Source organism: Geospiza fortis, unplaced genomic scaffold (genome assembly GCF_000277835.1).
Source record: "Geospiza fortis unplaced genomic scaffold, GeoFor_1.0 scaffold231, whole genome shotgun sequence".
NCBI lineage: Eukaryota > Metazoa > Chordata > Aves > Passeriformes > Thraupidae > Geospiza > Geospiza fortis.
The window spans coordinates 4,004,254-4,022,174 of NW_005054351.1; the positions used below are offsets into that span (position 1 = coordinate 4,004,254).

The 17,921-nt window shown below is 37.7% G+C and overlaps 1 protein-coding gene across 1 annotated transcript in view; it reads right to left on the bottom strand.

Annotated features, from left to right (window-relative positions):
* Positions 1–17,921, bottom strand: part of GADL1 (glutamate decarboxylase like 1) — a 68,999-nt gene that overhangs the window by 42,972 nt on the left and 8,106 nt on the right. The window contains exons 6-10 of the mRNA XM_005423390.2: positions 14,395–14,474; positions 14,227–14,281; positions 10,793–10,909; positions 4,603–4,667; positions 4,285–4,366 (exon numbers count right to left, since the gene is read on the bottom strand). Coding sequence (XP_005423447.1) covers positions 4,285–4,366; positions 4,603–4,667; positions 10,793–10,909; positions 14,227–14,281; positions 14,395–14,474 — 399 coding nt within the window. The remainder of the gene's footprint in view (positions 1–4,284; positions 4,367–4,602; positions 4,668–10,792; positions 10,910–14,226; positions 14,282–14,394; positions 14,475–17,921) is intronic.

Genomic DNA, 17,921 nt, shown 5'->3' on the forward strand with positions numbered 1-17,921 from the left:
CAAGTACAGTGACATCCTCCTGCATGTCACTAGAGCAGAGAGGAAAAGAAACAAAAATCATCCTTTGTGAGAAAGAGAGAAATACTCAAGAAAGGTGGAGGAGAAAGAGAAGGGAAGGGAAAGGGAATAGAAGACAAAAAAGTCATCGGAATTTTCCTAGTCAAATGATGGAAAAATAGAAGGAAAAAGAAAGGAAAGAAATATGCTTTAAATGTGCTTTCTAACTCAGGGTTCACAGTCCCACCAAGTTCCCAACAGTTTTCCATACAGCAACTGAGCTGCTACATCTGCTCAGAAGGATTGCAAAAGTTTCATTAGAACTGCCCCATTGGACAACTTGGAGTTTCTTTCTTCAGCATCTTTTATCTTTCTACCATTTTTAATGCAAGTTCTCAGCCTTATTGTCAGTCTGTTAAAGTTTAGGAAATGGAAATACTATTTTCATAGAGGCCTAAATCCACTGTGAAGTTTCAAACAGCTCAAAAGAGCTTTTGATTTTGATGAAGTCTATGTGAAGTTTTTGTGTGTTCTAATTAATAGAAAATTGATGAAAAAATATTGATACTGAAAGCAAGAGCTCCAGTTTCATAATTCAATATATTTTTCTCATTGAAGAGACTTACCTACAGCAAGTCTTCTGATCTCCTTCCATTTCCATTGCTAGTTAAAAGTGAATTTCAATTTCATTAATAAAATATCTTTTTCCCCAAGACAAGCCTCTCCCTGATTTGCCTTTTCTGAGGCAATAAGGACAATCTTTTGAATAGCATACTTGAAAATTGTCAAAAGCAGTGTAGTGTTAAAGGACACTATAGCAACGTGTTTTGAGAGGTGAGAAGGAGCTCTCAGTTGTATTAAACCCAAGCAAAAGCGATGAGAACAGAGCATTTTCCTGCAGCTGCTCTGGAGGGGAATCAGGGAGGTAGATATCTCTATATTGCTAACGATGAGGAAGAAATTACATGTGGATGGCTGCCATCATCACCTTAATCAATTATATTCTGCACTAAAATGAGATTTCATTAGCTACATTGAGACTTTATTCTCAACTAATAAGTAAAAATTCTGCTTATTACCTGGAACTGATTCTGAATTACCTAAACTAGTGCTTCACTCTCACGAGTCACAGAGCTTTGGTACTGGTGGTAAACAGTAGTTCTCTGTTAATATGTAGATAATATTCACACAGATATGGATGACAGCAAGGAAAAACTGGAGTAGCTCTGTGGTTTTTAAGGGAGTATGTACAACCCAACACCAATTCCTAGCATTTTGAGAACATATAAGACCAAAACTGGCTTCACCAATGTTTTGAGATTATTGGTCTGTCTAGCTTTGCGTTTAAACAGTCACTGCAATTCATGATTCAGCAATACCAGTGCTTTCTGACTAAGACTATCTTAGAGAAGTGATGAAAGTTACTCAGGGCATGGCAGTGAAAAAGGAATTGCCGAGCACTTCTTGAGTACTTTAAGCACTGAAGAACTACAGCCATTGATCTGAGCTTTTACAAAAGATTAGCCAATCTTTCTTTCCCTTTGGTGAAATTGCTTCTGTCTTCTAATCAAGCCAAACACTTATATCTCTTTTCTATGTCTACCTTCCTTGGAAATATTCCAATTTTGTTTCACTAAGGCTGGAAAATACTCTTTCATTGCCATTTCACTGCAGTTAATATTTTTTTCAGGTTTTTTTTTTATCTGTAAAAGAAAATATTTAATTACAATGTTTCATTCTAACAAGTCAGTTGCAGTGTCTTAAATATACTAACACTGCTAAACCCCATTGAAGAAATATGGCAAAAGAAAACCCAAACCAAAAAAAAGCCACTATTACCTATGTTAACGGGAAATTACAGTGTTACCAGAACAACTGAAATGTGATGACATCTTCTAAAGATTATCTTTCATAGAGAAAGTATGAAGGAGAAGAAGAAAAACTGAAGGGGATTAATTTGCCCACTTATAATCAACTAAGCCTAATTCTGAAGTATTCAAAATTTCCAAATGGACCTCAATGCAGATGGGAAGATGGGCTAACAAAATTTCCTTAATCAGTCTTTCAAAGGGAGATAGGGTAATCCATAAATGGGACTTAACATTCATAATTAACATTTTACTGCTTTGGTTTCTTGGAGAATGCAGAGCTTCAGAATCTACCTGAGGTTCCTTGAACATTCAGTCACAGAGCAGCATGTGCCAGACTCTTCCAGCTCACATCTCAGCATCCAGTTCCCACTGATGCATCCTAACCACAGTGTGAAGGAATTATGTTCACATATAAACGTGTGTTTCATCTTAGCCATAGGTATTTATGTGCTTCAGAAGAAGTGGAACAAGCTCCCAAGTGAGAAACTGATATGCCTACTTTTCCCTTCACTTAAGGTTGCAAAAATAGCATTTTTAATGGGAAACTGGATTCAGCTGCCTCTTCTGGTATGGAGAGGATCAAAGCGAAGCAACACTTCTCTGTCAAAGTGTCTCAAATATGCATTTGATCTTTTTTTCTTAAGGATTTATATTCCAGCTAGTTAATAAGAAAGTACTCAAATCTGTATGTGTGTCTGTTTGCATATAAAGACTTCACTGGCACATACACAGAATGAGTAAGAGTCGATTTCCCAGGAATTAGACACAGAGTAAAACAACCTTCCTTCCCAATGCTGACAAGTCTTCTGCATTCCAGAACATGTCTCACTGGACAACAGGATCTGATGCTGTGATCCATAATACTTCTGTTTTCACTCCTCAAAGACCTAAGATTCAACTTTACAAGTATTTCTAACACAATATTGCCTAGCTGTGGTTTAAAAGGGGAATGGGATCACTCTGCCAGACCTTACACTGCACAGAAGGGAACAACAAAAAGGCTGCCAGAGCCCTGAAGTTGGAACAGTGTTCATAAAGTGACTTGAAAGGCTAGAGCAGCTAGAACAGTTCAATCCTCTACATTTCTTTCCTTTTTCTTCCTGAGAAATTTCCACTTTTCATTCCAAGTAGCCTAATCATTACCTGGGGCAATATCTATGTACTGGCCCTAATTAGTTAAAAATACAGCACTGAAATCTTCCCAAGCTTGCAATTAAGACACTGCATTAATCTTAGTCAATAACGTTATTCTGTTTGTTTTTCAGCTCAGAATAAAGATAAAGTGATGGATGGTAACACTGAAATCTAATCCCCTTCAATCCCCCAGGCTCTAATGTAAGGAAGTGAGGTGGCACACTTCTCCTTGCTGTCCTGCCAGGTCTCACCCCTGACCTAGAGCAATCAGCTCCAAGAGAGTGCTGATTAGCAACTATGCACTTTGGTCCTCATCAGCTCTTATCAAAAGAAGTTCATAACAAAATTACATGGATGGGTAACCCCAGCAGCTGAATAGAAAATATCAGTTGTTTTGACAGAGATTTATAAAAGCAATTTACAAACCACGGCCACAAAATAGCAATGCAAACCTTAGGGGCTCAATATCATCGTGAGGTTTAGTCTGTTATAACCTATGGAGTATAAGGTAAAATTAAGCCATAATGGTGGGCAGTTGGCATAAATTTTAGCAGGTCTGACTTTCAAATGAAGTTTGAAATAATGAACCTCTTACTGTTTGTTTGGGGGTTTTTTTTGGGATAAAAGAATGCCACAAAGAGGCAAGACAGGATGTTTGCTACGTTGCAGAGTCATCTTGAGATCAGAGCTCTGCTGTTTTCTTGCTAGACCTTTAAATTAGTCATGGTTTTTGGGAAGTCTAAATCACCCTGCTGATGAGGAAGAACTGGTAGAGTGTGGACAGAAGGCTCAGCATCTTTACCTGGATGTGCTCTGACTCCCACCGCTCTCCCGTGCAAGGGGAGGTGCAGATGAGCTCTGCCTGCCTTAAGCAGACACAGCACTGCTGCAGTCCGGATGGATGGCAGCTATTATGAGGGCTTTGATGAGCTCAGTGGCTGAGTGTGCCCAGCCCAGGTGACAAAATACTCCATTCTGAATGCAAATTATGTGCAGAAGTTAACTAGCAAGGGCACCAACTGCAAAATTTGACCACTTGTGAGTACAGTGATTTGGATTGTTTTTACCCTTCTCTTTTATTCACCCTTTATTAATTAAGTGGTGAAATTCAAAATAATATAATTCAGCCTTTGTACTGCAGTATAGTAAAACTGACTTTCAGCTGTTTCCTAATTATTTCCACTTTCATATTACAGCAATGACAGCTTATTAGAATACAAAAAAAAAAAAAAAGAAAAAAGAAAAAAAGAAAAAGAAAATAAAAAAGGTCAGGAGGGCTTACAGAATTGTCTTTCACCAGAAGAGCACAGCACTGGATTCCTGCCAACAGCATTTTATGGGGATTCCAGGCAACAGAATCAGCTCTGCAAAAATCATAAATGGAGAAAGGGAGGTGAAAATTGCATCTATAATCATGGGTACTTAAGAATAAAAAAAGACCAAACACAATCCAAGCAGACAAATCAGATTTCCCATACACCCACACCCACCACAGGTTCAGAAATCTCTCCAACTATTTTTAAAAATGCAGCACCTAGGGAAGCCAACAGGCCACATAACTTCCAACTCAATCCCTAGCAAATAGATTAAATTGACTTACCTGTGGATACCATGAAGAAGTCTGCGATGCTTCCTTGATATCAAAGCTGAGCCACCCCAAGAAGCCTGTTGGAACATTTATAGAGCCAAGAAAATATTATTTGTATGAAGCTATTTTGATAATACTTCAACCAATAATTTCTAAAGGTGTCTTATTTAAAACTTTGTTTACTACATGGTCAGTGGGCTAAATTTTGCCTTTAGTTACATCTCCTGAAATAAAGACAGCAGCCTCGGGCTATGCCTGAAATAAAGGAGGTTGTGATCTGTGCCAGAACACGAGCCACAAACCAGAGTGGCCCTTCCATGTAAGCAAAGGCAATGAACTGAAATGTCCTTGCACAACCAGACTCACTCCTGATACCAAGAATACCTGATACCAAAAATACCTGATACCTGTTGTTGCTTCCTTTCACCCAGCCTTAAACTCTCAGTGACAGTAGAAAGCCCCACTTTGCACATCTTCCTCCTGCTAGCCAATTCCTTTCTGAGAATTTCACAGGGGAAACAGTGATAATCTCTGACAATTGCAAAGGCCAGGCTCAGATTTTGCAGAGATATGAAAAGCAAAGTCTGTGAATGGTCAGTAGCAGCATTTCTGTCACCAGCAACCCAAATGATCTTAAAATTACTGAAGACTCCCTCAGCTCATCTAAGAACTAAGTGTGTGCTCTAGGATTCACTTAGACCTTCTCTGTAGTGAGGAATTCTCCACTGAAACTCCTTTTTACTTCTATCTAATCTAGACACCCATCTTTGGGTAATACCTTTGGCAGATGTATCTCTCCAGGGAGTACAGCAGGAACCCAGACAACAAGTTTTTTATTAGATATGTTTAATTTCTGGACAACCTGAATTAGGGAATGTGATACTTTTTCATAAATTCTGCAAGGATCAGGTCTGTGAACCTTCAGTTCCCAAACAATAACATTTATCCACAATAGAAAGGTGAGGAGACCATGCAAACACTAAACATGTCACACAGAGCATTTGAGAAGTTACTGCTAGATAAATAAATATATAAAATTATTTTCAGTACTCATGAAGGCAGAATGCACTTAAGCAAACTACGTGTGTAGCAAGAAAAGCTCTTCAGAGACACACAAAAGACATCAGCCCATAAAACACTTGGACTCAGTTTATTTTTAAAAAAATTGTAAAGAAAAAGAAAATTGCTGATGTAAATATCCCTGACCTAAGCATAGAAAATATATGCTTGTTTGGTTTTTGGGTTTTTCTTCTTTCCTTGAAATAAAAATATGTGATAGCTGATACATGAATTTATCACTGGTATTTGCTTCGCAGCCTGTACATTAGGAAAGAGATCAGCTATCTCTGGGAGACAGGATGGCAAAGGTTCACAAGGGAGATGAAAGTTATTAACTTGTCTTAAAAAGTCATCCTCATTAATGCCACACATTAATAGATCAAATCATATTTTACATTGTCATGCTCACAACATCCTCCCTGCTGCACAAACTCCAGCTGGGAACTAAGGTAGGAAATTATTTTGCCTCAAACTTCATGGTAATCCTGCAGCACCATGACTTGCAACTTTTTTTCTCCTGGTAGTCCAAATTTGCCATGCTATGGGATGACACTCAGACTAAACTTCCTATTCAGAGACAAATACTACTCCTCTCATTCAATGATTCCATAAAGTCAAAACAGTCACTAAGTTATTCCCTGATTTTCAGAAATTATAAACAACTCGTTAAAATATAATACATTTTTACAAAATTTGCATCCAAAATTTCTGTGTTTGAAAAAGCTGACATTCTCACACTGTTTGTGAAAAACAGGACTAGAAAGGCAGTTGAGAGGTCATCTCAACATTGTGCCACCCCAAAGGCAAGGTCAGCCCTACTCCTCTCATTTCTCTCAACCATATGTTTTTAGAGATTATTAATCAATGAATCAATTCACATGTAGTTAGCACTGAAGTGAAAAATAAAATGCAGAGACCAGCAATTGCTGCCTCCACAGCATTGTTGGCCCTACTTTCTGCCTTTAAAAAAAAAAATACCACTGTAGATCTAGATGAGAGAAATTATATTACTCTACTTGAGCCACAGTAATACAAGATGAATTTGTGATCCATGATTCTTTACCCAATTCAAAGAGGAAGTGCTTAAGGATCCAGGTCTGGAAAAAACCAAACAAAACAAAACCAAAAAAAAAAAAAAAGAAAAAAACCCACAAAACCACCCCAACAGCAACAATAACAACTAACAAAAATATCTAAAAACCACAAAATCAACAAAAAAAAACCAACCACAAAACAAACACAAAACACCACGAATGAGAAGGCATTTAAGGAGACTGAGAATGACTGGCTTTGTCTGGTTTTAAAGGCCTCTCTAACGATGGAGGCTGCACAATTTGACCACATAATTTGTGTGTAACAGGAATAACACCTTTTTAATTTAAAGTGTCAGTCCTAAACAATGCTACCATTTGTCACACCTCCAGTGGGCAGGGAACAGATTAGTCCTTTTCTTTTAACAGCACATTTTGAAGCTTCTGTAGACTATTATGTTCTGTTTATTTTGCTTTTCTAGTTTAAATAACATCAGTGCTTTCCATCTTTTCTCATTGGTCATAATTTCTAAATATTATTATGTTTATCTACATTGTTCCCCATTTTCTAATCTTTCTCCTGTAGGGCCTTCTTGAACTGCATCTTTTTATTTGGACAAAATTTAGATAAAGAAGATGGTGTGTGAAGCAGAAAGAAAGAATCCTTTTATATACCTCCTTTATTCGATTCTGAAAGGTATTTAACTCTATTTGAAAACACCACTGATTTGTGAACTAGGAAAATATCTGGGCTTTACAGTAAAGATCTGCTGTCTAGTCAACACTCCCCAGCCTGTCTTTGTGTACTTGATTACTGAAGCTTAGAATTCTATCTCTACTGAACTGTAGCCAAGCTTTTTGACTTTTTTCTCCAAATTGTCAAAATCCCTTTGATTTCTAATCCTGTCCTCCCACTGCCTTTGTCAGAAGTCTTATGTCATTTTCAAATTTGTCAGCACATTCTTTTTCATCCAAATGGTTTAACAAAAATACCAGATAATTTCTACCCTAAGACAGACCTTTGAGGAGCCCTGCTCAAATGTTTTTCTCCCTTCAAAGAACCACTGGTAACTGCTCTGTGGGAATGGTTTTCCAGCCAGGTTTTCACTCACTACCAGAACTGCAGCTTGGCAGGTTTCTCTGGCTTTTTGATGAGATATTGCAAAGACACAGTGAAGCTGACTGCTTCTCCTCCATCCAAGGGAGGAGGAGGGCAGGTACATCAAACTAGAATGACACATTTTGTTTAAGACAAATCCAGCTGAGAGCAAGACAGGGTAGGTCAAAACATGACTCTTATCAACCCGTGTCGCACACAATGTAATTGGTAACAAGGTACGAGAAAATTTCTGTTTCATATGCAACAAATCATTTACAGCTAAATGATGGGAATCACAGTGTGCACTGCCTGATTAAGCTAATTACCTAAGCATAGGCCAGTAGGTCAAGCCTGATTTTCTCTACAAGCCTAATAATAGGAGAAAAAAAAAATATTCAAATTCCCTGGTCAGGACCACCAGGGAAAAAATACTCTCATATAGCATTTAAAGCTAGGTGAAGACATGGCATACACAAATGCTGGAGGCATACTGATGATACAAAACAAATTAAGAAAGGCATCAGAGATGGAGGTTAAAATACAATAGGCAACTGGAATGCTGCACTGTGAACAAAATAAGCTTGGTATAGCCTTTGCTCTTAGGCTTGACTGAACAGCTTGACAGCCAGGGCAGTTTGGACCTACTGGTATTATCTTCTTAAAACATTTTCCTTAACTCACTTTTCCTCTCTGGTTTGTCTTCATGTCAGAGCTTATCTACTATTTCTGGCTTTATTGAAATTTATCTTCCTGAAGCTCAGTGAATTTCTGTTGACATTATCCCTTTTGCCCTTCCTAAGAATCACAAGCTTTATAATTTCATATTTAATGAAAAGAGTGTCCCTAAGGCAAACACATCAATTTTTGGGATCGGAAAATATTCTGAAATGAGATAAATCAGTGTAAATCTGGAAAAAACACCAATGACATTCATATAAGATACCCTTAATAACAGATTGTGAGAGTACTTACAGTAGATAATCCTGATGCCTGTTAATGATACATGAAAAGTCCTACATTAGACAGCACTTAACCTGGGTTATACTCTTTGTTTTAATTGTACTGTACTTTTTTTTTCCTTCAAAGTTACAGCAGGCCTAAACAGTAGTACACACTTGTTAGACTGCATAATGTGTAAATCATTCAACAAGAAGCCAGACCTTTCAGCAAATTGTAGATTCTCAAAGATTTCAAAAATTTTACATTCTATCCTATAGTAGTAAAAGGTATGCTTGCTAAAAAAATAAAATAAAAAAGTAAAAGAAAAAAAACAATCCTTCTCTGTGTTTCTTATAGTCTTTCTGAATGGTAGAGACTCAGATACAATTTCAGCAAATCTCTTTCTAGTGGTGCTGTGAGGGAAAAAACGTTACACAAAAAATCACCGTCTGCTCATTTTACCATACCACACTTGTATGTACATGTGTGCCTGATGTCACCTCTGTGGAAAGCTTTCAGTCTTTTCCTATATCCTGTCCTCTTATAAATACAGCTATAAACTTTTAACCAAAAAATAGAGAAACAGCCATCCACCCAACCCTTTATATAGTGTGAAAAACAGAAAATACTGACAGAACTTCTGAGAACCACTGAGAGGCTCACAACACAAATCAAATCTTAAGAGAACAACTGATGTTCCAGACTGCAAACCCAATTTATCACTGGACATTTGTCCCTCTACTGGGAAACAATTAACATCTGACAACTACAGTCACTTCAAAACAGAAAATAACTTCAAGATAATCCTGAACATTTTTACCTTGGTTTAACATGAGGCAAAATCAGAAGAATAAAGTTAGTTCTTTTCAAAAGACTAACAACTCACTAAGGTTCAGAACAGGACCCAGGCTTATCCCACCATATTTGAGTTCAGCTACAGAGACTGCTCACTATTCTCCTACAGCCACTGGAGATGGCTCCAGCCACATCTGTTTGGCTCACCTAAGATCCAACACAGATTCCAACCACATCCCTCCCTTCACCAGCTATACACAGACACACAACAGGAGTGTTGCACTCCTGGTGAAAATCTGATGAATCCTTCTCAGCAGCACACAGCCGTGAGGAGGCTTGGCAGACTTTTTAAATATTAGGCCTAAATTCTGCATTTTTGTCTCCAAGAATATAAGAAAACTCTTTTTACTCATTCATACAGTGGCTTTATTTATTAATGTCTGTGAGACATTTATTTGAAACATGCATCACTGCCTACGTGATCTTTCTTTAGATACTCAACATTATACAAACATTTCAGAAATTTAGAGCAGGTCTGGAAATCTCCACAAATATTGCTTCAGATTCTCTTATTGCTCCATGACTTTTAATCTAGCCAACAATAATTCTGGATTTGCGGCATTGCAATTATAAAGAGAATGCAATTTTAGAAAATATGAAGTGGCCTATCTTTAGAAAAATACATTTACAGCTAACTCTTTCAAGTCATAAAAAGGCACAGTGATTATTCAAAAAAGATTCGTTACAGGATTTTAATATCCAAACCTAAAATTGCAAAGAATTTTTTTTAAAAGAGAAAAAATTCTGAACAGTTTAGGAAAATGTAAGCATATATACAGGAAATTCAAATCTGTAAATATGAAACAGAATAATTTATGACTGGTTGAATCAGAAAGCATACCTTTATTTTAACCTGTATGAACCTCACACCACAATTTTAATGTGTCTATTCCCCAATCGAATGTGGGGAGAATCAAAACTTATGTTTGTTTATCACTCTTGAAGCATTTTAAGAGGTAGCAAGAAGAAGAAATTGATTATAAAATAGTTTTGAAATATAACCTGACAATAACAGAGCGGCCTTGGCTGCTTGTCAGAACCAAGTTATTTGCTGTTTTGCAGTATATGTAACAGAGTCAAATCAGAACATATTTCTGGTCCCTATGTAAGGAAACAGAAATGTTATTAGAGCCCAACTTCTAAAAAAGAAATATCAACAGTCAAAGAGCAATTATAAAAAAAGCAGAGCTAAACAAAACCATGCAGTATACAAACTCACATCAACATGAAGCCAGAGGCCATGCTTTTCACAGATATCAGCAATTTTATCCAGAGGATCAAATGCGCCCAGCACAGTTGTGCCTGCTGTAGCACAGACAAGAAATGGTGCTGACCCCTGCAATAGGATTCAAAACAAACAAAAAAAAAGTTATCATTTGCACTGTTCATCTCTTCCTTGTATACTTGCAGAGCTAAAGTATAAAAAGATCTAGGAATGTAGGACAAAGATGTGACAATCCACATTTTAGTTTTCCAGCAGAAGGTACTGCATTTAATAGTGCTGGATCTCTTTTTCTTCTTTTTTTTCATTAAAAAAAAAAGGCATTTTCCATTTCTACTTAACACCATCCCAGGGCAGACTTCTGCAGACTGTTTTGACATATGCTAGTTTTGTCAAAATCAAAACACACCAGATCTATGACATCTCTCTTTATACACTGATTTTCAATTCTCAGTCTTTCACATCTCACTACCATATATTCTGTCATTCTGACTGATAAAATAAAGCAATTAGCTCAGCCAGCAGACTACCCATGCAAGGAAAGGGCTCATCCCTTTAGGGTTTCCACCTGCACTGTCTCTACAAGACCCCTGTTCTCTGCCTGGTGAAGAGGAAACTTCAGCTAGGGAAGTGGATTTGCCTTCAGCCACATTGGTGCACACCATGACAGGGACAGTCACTGCTGTCTGATCCCATGCCTGACCTGCAGCTCAGCGCTATTCCCTTGCTCCCACTCCTGTCTGGGAAAGAAGAAGGGTTGTAGACGGTAACTGAATGTTAGGAGAGAGACTGCTGGAAATCTCAGATGGTGTTCAGGTCAGTCAGGTGGGATAAGGAAAGCTTTTGTCAGGTTGGGGTCTCAGACAGCCACTGACAGCCATCCATCTTTGCTTCCCTTCAGCTAGCAGCATTCCAGCTCACAGATCCTTGCAGATCCAGGTCGAGTCTGCTTAGGAGCAGAAACTGCAGCAACTCCATGAAAGTAGTCCATGAGAGTCTGTAGCAGCTCCATGAAATTGAAGGTTTCTGCCCCAGCAGTGACTGTGCAGTCTCACTGCTGGGAAGTGCCTGCTGAAAGAGCTGCTCTGCATTGATCAGCACCTGGCCTGCAGAATGACAACACACCTACTGCAGGGCACTCAAGGTGTTACTGAATTGTGCAAGCTGGGATCACTGAAGTTCATTTGCAGCTAATTAGATCTCTCAGATGATGTAAGTGTGTAATGCAATGGAGCTTTAGTGAAATCAGACATCAGCTAAAGAATCAAACTCCACACAAGTCTTCCATGTATCTTCACCCAGCTGAAATATATCTTTTTTTTCTATATTTTTCAATGTTGCCACTTTAAGCATCTACAGAGACAGACAGGCTTATATCACATTTACACTCTGACAGTTTTATCCTTCTTTACAGTGTAGAGGACTGTTAGAATGGTATGTAATTATGATTTATTTGTAGTTGAGATTTTCTTTACAAATGACTAAAGCAGTGAAAGGTAACATTGGAATGAACTTAAATTAATCCCATACATTCACTAAGACTTACCAGCCTTTAATTCACTTCTTGGTCATTTATTCTGAATACAAGCTACCACAATAGTTAATCAAACTTACAAATCAGCCTGAATCTTGAGTACAGAACTCTTGCAAGTGAGGCAAAGATGTATCCAATGCATCTATTTTCTATTAGTGTACCCAGCAATTTTGTCCCACAGCTACATCAAAGTCAAAGGTTCTCAAGCAGCCAATTGGTAGCACAACTGAATATAGGGACAAGTCTCAGATATCTACAAATTCCAGTAATTGCTACCATTATACTTTTTCCACTAAGAAGGGAATTACATTTTTATTACTCTTGACAATATAGTTAATCTAGTCTTCCTGCCTAAGTTCTCTAGAAAGAGAAGACTCTTGCCTTTCATATTCAGTGATCATTTTGTGCTTCAATCACCAGCAAATACATCCTATGTTGTCTAGAGTCATTAGAATATTTACTGTAATTTACTGAAGTGTCCTTCTGTAAAAGTTGTAATAGACACAGTTGGACTGACACACTGAAGCTCTGATTAAATGAAAACCTTCCAATACACCTGTAACTTCCTTTAAAATGCAAGGGAAATTCTGTTTTCCTGCAAGCAGAGCATTTTGTTTTTAAATTGTGGGGTACCATACTGAGGTAGACCTTTTTAAAAAAATCACAAATGCCAGATGATTTCTTTCAAATGACCATTACATGTATTGTTACAAGAACAAACAAGAATTTGGTTTTGCAAAACCAAAGAGATGATTCTCCTGCAAGCCTGCTTCCCATTGCTTTATTTTCAGTCCCTTTTTCAGCTCCAGCTTGCTCAAATAAGTACAGGTTGTCTTTCTGAGAAAACACAAAGTAGAGGCAACAAAGAGAGTTTGCTAGGTCATTAGGACCCCCATGTATCCAGCTGTGTATTCATGCTATCCAGCATGAAATTCAAATATGAGATGGTTTTTTGGCAGAAAATGTATCCAAATCAGAACTTACTGTAAGCTGTTGTGGCCATGCCAGTGCAGGGCAGGACAGGGCTACCTTGGCTTTTCTATCAGCCACAAAGGCAGATTTCCCAAGACAGAATTCCATGGAAAGTATCATCCATGCCATGAACATTGCACTAGCTGCTTTGTATTCACTCATCATGGACTAAGGGCTGAGCTTTGAATCCTACTGCTCTGATGCACAAACTGGAAGGGAGAAATAGGGTGAGCTAACCAAGCCAAAAGAAGATCCTCTTGAAAGTCACATTCAGACCTTCAAGCTCTCTAAAATAAATTATGTTGACTATAGGAAAGGACTGTCTTAGAGATTGTGGGGAATGTGTGTTAATGTTGTCCAAATACACATCAGTTCTTTTCCAAATTCTTGCCTCTGTTTCCTACTTGGCAAAGTCCCTAGGGGAAAAGAGGCACATCTCTGCACTCTCCCTAGAATAATAGAAAGGACGGAATTTAGCATCTGAAGCTTGTAAGATAGTTTTAGAGACTAAGGCACATATTACAGTTGTTGCTCACTGCAGAGGCAATAGAGCAATAGCTGCTGTAATTACCTGAAAAACCGTTTTAGGAAAACATACTGCATCCATTCAAAAAAAGGATCAAGGGCAAAAGAAATCCTATAAGAAATGTGCTAAATACTTCAGAGCAGCATTGTACTCAGGACTTTCATTAGCAGTAAACACCCTGTGGAATCTTCCTCCCTTCTAAGAGTGTAGAACCCATAAGCCTTGGCTTGTTCCACAAGTTTGTGGCAAAGAGATTGTACCTGTAAGAAAGACATTGTTACATTAACTGCCCTACTTTTAAGATTTTGGTCACTCTTAGTTTTCCTTCCTTTCACTCAGACACAAGCACACAGTCTGCGCACACTACTCTTTCCTTCACACTCTCTCTCCCCCTCTCACCTCTTTCCTGGCCCGCTGGACTTGTTTCTCCAGTTCCTCAGGTATCATCTTACCTCTAAGGGACACAGATTTAAAACTTTTTCAGTTACATTCAAACAGGTTAGTTATGTACAGCACTACTGCATTTTACAAAGGCTCAGAGATCAATCATGGCTTTTGCATTCTTACCTTTCATCTGTTTTGATGAAGTACACATTCTCTGTACCAATTCCGAGGAAGGAGGCTGCCTTCTTCATGGAGTAATGGCACTGTAAAAGAGAGAGGCATAAAAAAAAAAGTAGACACACAATTAAACAAGAGAAACAAATTCTTTAACATAGGGAACAGTGGCAAGTACAAAAGCACCTAACAGCCATGAAAACATCATACTGTAACACAAAAAGAAAAATTATAAGGTACATATTACAAAACCCATCATGTACTTAACACACACAGAAAACTGGAGAAAACAAGACAAAAAAAGTTGTGCACCATTTTAAAGTGCAGGCTTAAGAAAAAAAATTAGAAGCTCTATCTCATACAATTTTTCTTAGAGCTCATTCTGTATTAGAATGAAAAGTAGAAACTTTGAAGTGTCATCAGAGAAGCATTATTAATTGTTTCAAAATGTTTTAATAGAACTAAGTCAAAAGTATCAACGAGTGTAAGAGCTAGGAAATGCATGAGGAAAAGGGTCTAAAGGCTGTTTAACACAACAGCCTGGAAACAATTAACTAGGTCTGAAAGTCCAAAAGCACCACTCCTTGGAAATTGGACCCTTAGTTAGGATGTATATTTGAAGCTTCTACTACTCTATGCTTGTAACAATTCTGTATGCTTTCTCTAATCCCCAGCTGATGGCCACTGCCAGAGACAAGATACTCTGCTAAACTGACCCATGGTCTAATTCAGCAACCCATGTTCACAGGATCAAGGAGCTCAACTCCCAAGACCTACCAAAGCTTCTGATGTGGTAAAATGAGGATTTGCAAGGCTTGCAACATCCTATCTCAGCAAAAGGATCTGGAAATCATAGTGGTGTGTAGTTCACATGACTGTGAACCTTAGAAACTACTGTGAAAGCAAGCAGACCTTAGACAGGACCCAGCACATCTTCATACTTTACTATGGATTTTGCAAAAGGTTCCAGTGTGGACCAGTCTGCATTTTTCAGAAAATGAAGTTACTATTTTAGCAAAGAATTTTATCTAGGTCTCATCAGGGACATATCTGAATGAGTACACAGACACATGCAGCCCACTTCTCACTTTGCACTGAATAAAGGGCATCAGTCTATGAAGCGTGTGGAGTGCAAAAGAGGATTTTAGAAATGGGTGTTTACTTAACCAGGATGTGGTAAAATGACTAAGGTGAGAATGCTATTCAAGTCCACAGACCACTATACACTTTCTACAAACTTTTTTCTTTTCAACAAACATGAATGGTTTATCTAACCATATTTCCAACATTCACCTTTATAAGGACCTGCTCTGCTATGGACACTGTTATTCCAGCACAAGAACACTTTGGCTTATTCCAGAACAAGAGCACACAGATCTCTGCTTAATTTCTCTTCAAGATTAGCCTGGGAATTCAAGATACAGTAACCTTCTTAACCCAAAGATATTTAGACATCAAAACTACCCACTTATAGCAGTGGAGTCACCTTTGAGAGTATACCACACCCCATATGACTAGAGAGCTCTTTTCAGAGCCAAGACCATCCAACCCTTGGATTATCACTGCCCTCCTCACAAAAATAAAATTGTCTCTTTTACACATTATTACTGAAGGGTTAAAATGAAGCATACTCCAGCAAACACAAAGATGTCTGGAATTGCTGCTTTTCATACAGGAGGTGAAGCCAGGTGGTTAATTAATTCCATTTTCTTCCTGAGAGTTCACACAAATGCAGTTACTGCAGAACATAATTAATAAAAATGTACAACATTTTAATGTGTGGGCATGAATATATTAAGGGTATTAAAGCCTGTCACGCTTATTTTGATGAGATGGATGATCTCAGAGGGCTCTTTTTCTTTATGACAAAGAGGTTTCCCCCACCATCACCCACTTTTTAAACAAAGGCGTAGAATGACATGATGCTACTGAGTAGTTTTAAGAAAGCTTAATTTGTAACATGACACACATCCACAAGGCCTTTAGGGCTCAGTCATTTAGACTGTTGCAAGAATAATAACCTACATAGGTGGATAATTAGTCTTACATTACATCAATAAAGGTAATAATGATTGTAAGTGGCTGTGTGCTGCTCTGCAGAAGTTTGGAGATGTTTTTGACTGACGAGTGAATCACTTAAAATACAAGTTGCCAGAAATCACTGATTTCTAGCCATTACTTTCAAATGAAAGGTATGAATCACCAAGAATAATCACATCCTTCCAAACTGAAAGAGACCTGCAAATTCAGTATACTAGTAAGCAGACAACCAGTAAAATATATATTTTATTCTAAACAATGATACGAGAGACTGGAAGAAAGATAAAAGAGGCTTGAGTACCTGAGAGATTATACCAAAAAGCAGAGGAAAAGAGAAGAAAGAACAGAGGGAATACAAAAACAAACAGGCTGCAAGAGAAATTATTTTTCCTCCAGAAGAACCTCTGTACTTCCTGGAAAATTCTGTCTTTCACTAGGACAGAAAAAGAACAAGACCCATAATACTACACAGATTTAGCATATGCTTTCTTTGATGAAAAAGCAGGTCTTTCAGTTATATTGATTGAAAAATGTAAGAATTTCTTCCTCCCTCTTCATTACTACAAGCCATTATGCTAAACTGCATTGCATCATTTTAAGAAAAAATATACCAAAGAGCATTTAGCAGCTACAGTCACAAGAGCACCAACTAATTCACTTTTCACAATTCCCTTTCCAAAAAAAGGAGAAAGAACTATCCAGATTAAAAGTATTATTTTAAACACTGTGAGTTCAGGTTACTCTTGCCATGTCTTTCACAGTTTAATTTGTTTGGACAAATTATTGAATCTGTAGCCATTTGTAGTAAGAAATTACCATCTTAGAGCACAAGATCAAATTGGAACATTGGTGCATTTAAGATGTGCTGCTGTACTATTTTACCTATATCTAGACATAGTTTTCATTTCCTAATGATGTTTGCAAAGACAAGGTACTTTCTACCTGTGCACATTAAAACAGAAGACAAATTTGTATTTTCTTGATTTTAAAAAGTTTCCTAGAAACATGATTGCATAAAGCAATTACCTTATTATGAGATTGTTTTATTACTCATTTTTGTCTGTTGTAATTTCAACAGGGGACAACATGATAAGTTAATGTTGTGTTCTCTCGCTTTATTACTTTCATGATCAAGTTGCACTGGGGAGGAATTTAGTTTCATTTCATCTAAAAAAACTGCTCGCATCAGCATGTACATTTCAACTGTTTACACAGCCTCTTGTACCCTTACTTGCCTCAAATTTATCAGATTTCTACCTTTCAGATCAATGTAGCACATACTTGTGCCAGAATAAAGTTTAGATGGGACTCAGACAGCAAAAGGGAATAAAAAGGTGGGCTGATATCTATAACTAGAACAGCATTTATCTCCTACAGAGCCACAAATCATTTCTCCAGAAAGGGATATAACAGTTACTCTTCTGCTGCTCCTGTCTCAAGGGGACTCACACTGCTATGGTCCAGCAAAGGTATTACAGAGTAGCAGCATAAACAGT